Below are 8,347 nucleotides of genomic sequence, written 5' to 3' on the forward strand. Positions count from 1 at the left end.
TGTTAATGTAATTATATGAATATTAATGTCATAAAATATTATGTAGTATGGAGATGCTTTTAATAACATATTATTATTATATTGAAAATATAAACATTTATATGTAATAAAACAAAAAATCAGAGGGCCTATGTTTATATTCTTACTCAATATTTTCTATTCTGGTATGACCAGGTGCAAGGTCCTTAATCTTTCTGGGCCTCAATTATCTCATCTGTAAAATTAAGGCTTGATAATATGACAGGATGAACTCTTCCAGTTCTAAATCTATGATCAAATGACATTAGGAGGAGAGTGGTAGAATTTTAAGCCCATCTAGCACCATGTTTTGACTTGACAGAGCCAAGTCTTTGCATGCTTAAGAAGAACTCACCACTGAGTTGTATATAGCCTCAAGACAGAGTTTCAGTCATGAGTGGATAGGTCTTAAAAATCAAAGAAATCTCAGAAGAAAAAGAAAAGAGCCAAAGGAATAATGAAGAGGAAAAACGACCTGGGATCACATCTTGGATACTATATGAGAAGGAATCAGCAGCAGTATTATAACATAGTAAATTATTTGTTGTTCTGTCATTTCAGTCACGTCCAACTCTTGGTGACCCCATTTGGGGTTTTCTTGGCAAAGATGCTAGAGTGGTTTGCCATTTTCTTCATGTGTGAAAGGTTCTTTAAAAATCTTAAACTACAATATAAATGCTAATTGCTAATTATATCTTTATTAGTTGAGTTATTTCTTACCAAAAAACCTTCACTAATTGTAGCAATGCATATTGATTTAGTGTAAAATAAAGAAAATAGTAGCATTTATATATCCCCAGGAAAGCAGAATTTGCTGTCTCTACGTAAGTAATATTGCAAAGTTTTCTTATTGCTTACCTGCCCATTATGTTGTACCCCTGACAGCTAATTTTGGCATCTATATCTCTGGTCTCATCTCTGCTTCAAGGAACTTGCTTACAGTTTAGTTAGAAGGTGGAACATATACATATAAAAGAACTAAACACAAAACGGGCAGCTGGGTGGCACAGTGGGCCTGGAGTCAGAAATACTTATCTTCCTGAGTTCAAATTTGGTCTCAGATACTAACTGTGTGACCCTGGGCAAGTCACTTAAGCCTGTTTGCCTCTGTTTCCTCATCTGTAAAATGAGCTGGAGAAGGAAATGGCGAACCACTCTAGTATCTTTGCCAAGAATACTCCAAATGGGGTCATGGAGTTAGACACAAATGAAAAATGACTGAACAACAAAACGTGAAATTATCTATTTATTTTAAACTTCAAATGTAAATCAAACACTGGACTCTCTTTCACCATAGAATGACTTCTGCCTCACCCTGTGCATTTTGTGCTTGCGTTATTATTTTTTTAAGTTCGGAAGGAAACACAAATTTCTGATATTTTTTTTCCTTGTGCAGCTAAATCTACCTTCAACCTGGGAGAATATAGTCTCTCTCAGTCTACATTGGAACAGGTGCGTGTGTGTTTTTTTTGTGTCTTACTTTGCCACATATCATTAATACCTTCTTTTTCTGCTCATTTGTGGATAAAATAGTCAAAATTTTTATTTATTTTTTTTCTTTCTCTTCTCTTTTTCTTTCCCCTCTTTTAGGTCTTCCTTGAGCTCTCAAAGGAGCAGGAGCTTGGAGACTTGGATGTGGAATTGGATACAACAGTAAAATGGAAACTGCTCCCTCAGGAAGAGCCTTAAAGGCTCAGGTGGCCTACATTTATTTTTAATTCCATGGCTAATTTAGTGTCATGAACTTGCATTATTAGACCTCTATATCATTGCAGAAAAAGTTAACCAAGTATTTTATAAATATTTTATATTTTTACTTAGTAATTAATTAAAAGCTATAATAACTTTTCTGGTTAGAGTAAGGAAAGGAAGGCTTGCATTCAAAGCAATTACCATCACTGACCATGGCACTAACTAGACTGAGTCCAGTGTGCAGTGGTTTCTTGTGTACTTGCTTTCCTTCCTAAGTATTTTTTTTTGCAAAATATGAATAAACTATAGATTTTATGGGATTGTTTTAATATGCATAGCAATGGTGGTAATGTTTCTAATAGTGTATGGGGTAGAAGGTGAAAGATTGATAAGTAGACCTAGTTACTACCTCTTTCTGGTTCCCACCCTTATGTGAATAGTACCCCTCTTCCCTAACTTTTCTCTTTAGGCTAGATTTTTCCCTTAGTCAATGCCTTGGGTGCTGCCCTTTTGGGTGCCTTATCTTTCAAACCTGCAGCAGGAAGAACACAAACAAAATAGAATGTACTTGAGGCAACTACCTCAGAAGGCTAGTCCAGTTCATTTACAACCCCTCTGCTCCCACAACCAGAACTACCTTGGATTCATTGGTTCTAGATATTGATCTAGATTTATATATTCTTTCTGCTTTGGGGAAATTATAAAATATCTATCAATAAAATCTCTTTTGTTGTTCCAGGTCTCTGAATTTTTCTGCCAGGGAGTACCTCTTAGCCTTCCTAAACTCTATCAGTCTCTTGTGTAGCTCACTGACCATTTGCCACTTTCTCAGTTATATTTATTCCAAGGACACAAACAAACTACACTAAACAACCAAATTGTCTTAGATGAGTGACTATCAATGTGTTATCTAGGGACTCATGGGGATCCCTGAGACTCTTTTGGTAGAGTTCATGAGATCAAATTATTTTCATAAAAATACTAAAATGTTTTAAATTCCAATACAGTAGATATTGATAGATATAACCCACATAAACAAAAGCTCTTTGGGATCCTTACTAATTTTTAGGAATATAAAGATCAAAAATTTGAGAACTGCTTAGAGAAACTAATTTATTTTAGAACAAAGGGCACAACAGAAAGCAAACAAACTCACGGAAAAGCGGATTTGGAAATGGTTCATCACTCCTTCAAGAGAACAAAAGAAGAAATATATGGAAAAGGACAATTCATTGGATTCTTTCTCAACAGTAAAATTCATATCACACCCTCTATGTCTCTCTATGGGTTTTTTTCACCAGTCACAAGCTTTCTATTCCTGTGTCCTCCTCCATTCCTTCTGCTCCCTGTACCTTTCTTATGCTATAAACCTCCAAACTCACTCTCAGCCACAGAGGATGCAGAGGGGTGGTAACAAGCTACTCTAGCCTCTTTCTCTTTAGCACCCATGGTCATACACTTGATGATCTGACATCTTTCCCTTCATGCATTTCTTGCTTCCTACCTCCTTTGAGGTTTCAGCTCTCATCACTTTCTTAAGGGGGGGGGGAGAGAGAGAGAGAGAGAGAGAGAGAGAGGGAGGGAGAGAGAACTATGAGAGGAGGGAGGGAGAGAGGGGAGGGAGGAAAGGAAGGAAGCAAAGAGGTTTTTTCAGTCAGTTCTAGTCCCTTTAGTGTTGGGTCAAAGCATGCTAGGATTTTTTTTTCCTGATCTTCAGGATCCACTCCATCTTCTCGGCCATCCTTAATGTGGAACTATATATGTGTTAATGTTCAGTTTTCTGAGATATATATGTATATGTGTGTATATCTATAGGGGAAACTAGGTGGCAAAGTGGATAGAGTACTGGAACTGGAGTCAGGAAGCCTGAGTTCAAATCTGGCCTCAGACACTTACTAGTTGTGTGACCCTGGACAAGCCACTTAACCATGCTTGCCTCAGTTTCCTTATCTACAAAAGGAGCTGGAGGAGGAAATGACAAATCACTACAATATCTTTGCCAAGAAAACCCCGAATGGGATCACAAAGAGTCAGAACTGAAATGACTGTGCAACAACAAAAATATGCACACATGTGTAACAGCAAGAACCTTGGCACACCCAGGATGGCCTGCTAGCACAGGTTCTTTGATCTGCTTTTCTTAAAGGAAAGACAACTTTAAGGTGGTCGATAATCTTATTTTAATTCACTAGTTCAGGGGAAAGGTAGCACCCTGAATGTGGAGAAAATACAAGCAGAGAAATTAACACAAAGATCAACAGACAGGGCTCCAACTGTCTGAACAAAGTAACATGGCCACCTACAAACACCACCAGATCAGGAGAGCACAGACATCTGAGTGTCAGGGTGAAGGTCAGGGAGGGTGAGGTGGGGGTGGGGAAGTTCTTAACAAAATGGCTACTCAGAGTCCCAGACAAGGAATCAACAGGTCCTTCTCATGAGTGAACCCCCTAAAGCAAAAATCTCACCTCAGAATATACATATATATATTTGGCTAATAGGCTCAGAGCCAGAAGGCATCACAACCTGCCTGACTCAGTGCCTAATTAGCTTAGTAATGGGATCCTGGAGGGTCAGACATGACTGAATGACTGAACAACAAAAATGTGCATTATATATATGCACAACTATATATATGAAGGCTTAAAGAAGTGAGTTCTAAGTATGTATATATATACACATAGGCATAGCATATGTCTTGGAACTGGTTTTTCAATGTATTTCAAATATATTAACTGTTTCCTTTTAAAATTTAGTTTAAACACAGACAGATAAAATATTGGCTTTAGGAAGAGATGGTCAATTGAAAGTTGTGAGACAGCCCATATTCCCTCTTTTAGGTGGTCTTCAAATTTAGTTAACTCATTGGGCTTCAACTTGGCCTATTAATTTAGTACAAATATAGGCTGAATTTTCTACATAAAACTGATTCATATGAAACCTGAGTATGGTCTGAGTGATCACTGTATGTATACAAATTTGCACATACATACATATGTATATATGTATATACAAATTTGTGTGCATATGTACATATGGTATATTTATGTGAGTGTATATATGGGTGCATGCATGTGCAAATGAGTGTGTGTGTGTGTGTGTATTTCAGTGTGTGGTGGGAAAGGGAGTTATACAATCAGTTAGGGAAGAATCCAAGAATTGTCTTACTATAGTGAGAGCCTGATTGAGATAGGATGGCAAGAATTTAATTTGTAGCGTAACCAGATTGAAAGCCAAGAGATAAATGGTCAAAAGATTTAAACAAACAGTTCTAAAAAGGAGAACTGTTAAATATTAACAGCCATATGAGAGATTGCTCCAGAAGTACTCCATGAGTATAGTGTAGCTTTCTATTGGGGTCCATATGGATTCCTTAAGCTGTCTTCCCTCAGTTCATCCTTGGCTACCAAAGCAGATAGTACCAGTAGTCACTGCTAATCCAGGGACACAGCTAAGAGACCAATAAGAAGTCCAAACCATTCAGCCCTTAGAAGTTTGTAATGTCTTCCTTTGATCAAGTGTAGGGAGGAGGCTACAGAGGCTCTTCTTTCCCAGCTCCTAAGTGATTCCTTCTCAGGAGCTTGACTGGAAGTGCTCTCTCCTGGTTCACCAGTGAAACACTGGAGTCTCAACTAGTTTTCTGTTTTATATGAGCTACACTGTGTGATTGAGTCTCTTCAGCCCATCTCAGTACATTTCCTGTGTTGCATCTCCTCACTTCATCTAACGGCCTTCACTTCATTCAAATTGATGAAGGACTTTTTCACAACTAGTCAAAATGTCTTTGATTAATTGATTCAAGAGAAATTCAAGGTATTGTTCCCATTTAATTCATATCTCTCATTAATTATCACAGTACCAGTATAAGACATCTTTCTTATAACAGAAACAAAGGTTTTATAAGTGCCAAAATGATTATAGCAGCCTTTTTTGTAGGAACAAAGAATTGAAGACAAAGTAGATGACCAGCAGTTAGATAAACAAAACTTGGTTCATGAATGTGATGTTACTCTTCTGAAAGATATGATGAATATAGAAAAGATATGAGCTGAATAAGCAGAACCAGGAAAAAATGTATACAATAACTCTAACCATGTAAACTTAAGGTTCAACAATAAAACAATTGAAACAGAATCATTGAAATTATAATGATCAACCTTGGCCCCAAAGAAAAGACAGAAGGATGTGGATATAGGTATAGAATATTACATATAATTTCAGTTTTGGTTGATGCATGGGCTAATTTTGCTTACCTTCCCCTCCCCCCCCCCCTTTTCTTTTTAAAAAATTCTTTGTTACACAGAAGGGCTTTCTACAAGGGGGTAGAGGAGGAACATATTTGGAAATGTAGGTGATATAAAAACAAAAGATATCAATAATTTTTTAAAGCCTATACAAGTTGACAATTCAAATTACCTACATCTTTACCTTGAAATGAAACAATAGATATGCCTAAGTATTTAAAAAGTTTAAAATGGTCCTTCTGGATTCTGAGAAGACAGTGGAGTAAGTCAGAAAACTTCAGGCTCTCCAAATTTCCTCCACAAAAAAAAGACAGAACATCACCTCAAAGAAAATGTAGAGAAGCAGAAGTAAACAAAAGTCTGGGTAAAGCAGTTGTCCTAAAACAACTTGGGAGGACCCTAGGAAAGACTAGGGGTGGAGGTTTGGTCTGAGTGAAGTACAAACAGCTCCAAGCCAATTCCACAGAATCAACAACAAGCCCTGGGGGCATCTAGGTTCAGAGGTAGCCACAGCTTTAGGAACTTTCACTTCAAAGATAGTATGGGGGTTGAGACTGCTGAGTAGAAGATTGAAGTAATTTTCATTGTAAAGGAATGAATGGCAAACATAGCTGTGCTGACCAGACATGATGGTCTGCAGCTGTGGGCAAAAAAGAGTGAGCACATGCCTGGTGAGTGTGGTAGCAGAGGGGTGGGGACCCTGTTGACTGTGGGCACTCATAGGAGAGCAGAGTTCCTGGTTTCGGTTTCAGGTCATTGAGGACAGTTGAAGTTTGTAGCCACCAGAAGGAGTAAGGTAACAAAGAAAGTAACAAGAGCATTTGTGGAACAACATGGCTGGGAGCATGGAGAGGAGCGGGCCCAAGGCTGGGTCACAGGACAGAGCTCAGAAAATAACAGTAAGAGGAACCTGAGGCCCAGGGCAGAATTATCCACACTCAGGATTAAAATTTGGTTACAATATTAAGCTGCTAAAACAAAACAAAAATGAAAATGAGTCAGCAAAGGAGAAATAACCCAGCCATTGGTCAGTACTACAGGGATAGAGATCTGGATTAGTATTCAGAGGAAGATAGTGAAGCTAAAAAAAAAAAAAAAACAACTGCTCCTTTTTCAATTAGAAATGTCAAATGGTTACAAGTTCCAAAGGAGTTCTTCAAAGAAGTTTAAAAGGACTTTACAAATGAAATAAGAGAGATCAAGGAAAAATTAGTAGAAAAAATAAGAGCAATCCAAGAAAATTATGAAAAGAAAGCCAACCAAATGGAAAAAGAGAATCAAAAATTTAAGGAAGAAAGTAATTCCTTAAAAACTAGAATTGGCAAAGTGAAGTTAATGATGTTATAAAGATGCCAAGAAATAATAAAACAAAATCAAAATAACAAAAAGGCAGAAGAAAATGTGAAATATCTCATCTGCAAAACAACTGATCTGAACAGATCAAGGAGAGATATTATACGAATTGTTGGACTACCTGAAAGTTATGATTGAAAAAAGAATCTTGTTACAATAATACAATAAATTATTAAGGAAAATATGCCTGAAGTTCTAGAACAAGAAAGTAAAGCAGAAGTAGAAAAAAAATCCATTGATCATCACCTGAAAGAAATCCCAGGAGGAAAATTTACAGAAATATCATAGCCAAATTTCAAAGCTCCCAAGTTAATGAAAAAATATTGCAAGCAACAAGAAAAAGACCCAGGAGGAATATAAGGTAAACATTAAAGACAAATTATAAGGGACTCAATAAGTTTAAACTGTTTACTTCTTTTTTTTTCTCTTAACAATTATTTTATTATTTAATATTTTAGTTTTCAACATTGATTTCCACAAGATTTTCAGTTACAAATTTTCTCCCCATTTCTACCCTCCCCCCCTCACTCCAAGATGGCATATATTCCGATTGCCCCGTTCCCCAGTCAGCCCTCTCTACTGTCACCCCACTCCTCCGCCGTCCCTTTTCCCCTTACTTTCTTGTACAGCAGGATAGATTTCTATGCCCCATTTCCTATATATCTTATTTCTCAGTTGTATGCAAAAACAACTTTTTTTTTGAGCATCTGCTTTTAAAACTTTGAGTTCCAGATTCTCTCCCCTCTTCTCTTCCCATCCACCCTCCCTAAGAAGGCAAGCAATTCAACATAGGCCACACCAAACTGTTTACTTCTTATATGTGAAAATGTTATCAGTACTCTTAGGATTGTCATCATTTTATGGATAGTTTGAAAGAAAGGCTTGGGTTCAGCTATGTATGATGGGATGGTTCTAAAAAACAAAACTGAGTAGGGAGAAATAAAAAGAATAATTATCTAACACAAATGAGGCACAAATGAAAGGAAGAACTGATACAGAAGAAGCAAGTTGGTTTGGAGGGCTGGTAGTGCTAGAATCTT

At 37.1% G+C, this 8,347-nt stretch overlaps 1 protein-coding gene across 1 annotated transcript in view; it reads left to right on the plus strand.

Moving 5' to 3' along the window:
* Positions 1-2,433, plus strand: part of LOC118848058 (ATP-binding cassette sub-family A member 10-like) — a 118,390-nt gene extending 115,957 nt beyond the window's left edge. The window contains exons 38-39 of the mRNA XM_036756797.1: positions 1,415-1,470; positions 1,609-2,433. Coding sequence (XP_036612692.1) covers positions 1,415-1,470; positions 1,609-1,707 — 155 coding nt within the window. The 3' untranslated portion in view covers positions 1,708-2,433. The remainder of the gene's footprint in view (positions 1-1,414; positions 1,471-1,608) is intronic.
* The last annotated feature ends 5,914 nt before the right edge of the window (positions 2,434-8,347 follow it).

The sequence above is a fragment of the Trichosurus vulpecula genome, chromosome 4 (assembly GCF_011100635.1).
Source record: "Trichosurus vulpecula isolate mTriVul1 chromosome 4, mTriVul1.pri, whole genome shotgun sequence".
NCBI classification, from domain to species: Eukaryota; Metazoa; Chordata; class Mammalia; order Diprotodontia; family Phalangeridae; genus Trichosurus; species Trichosurus vulpecula.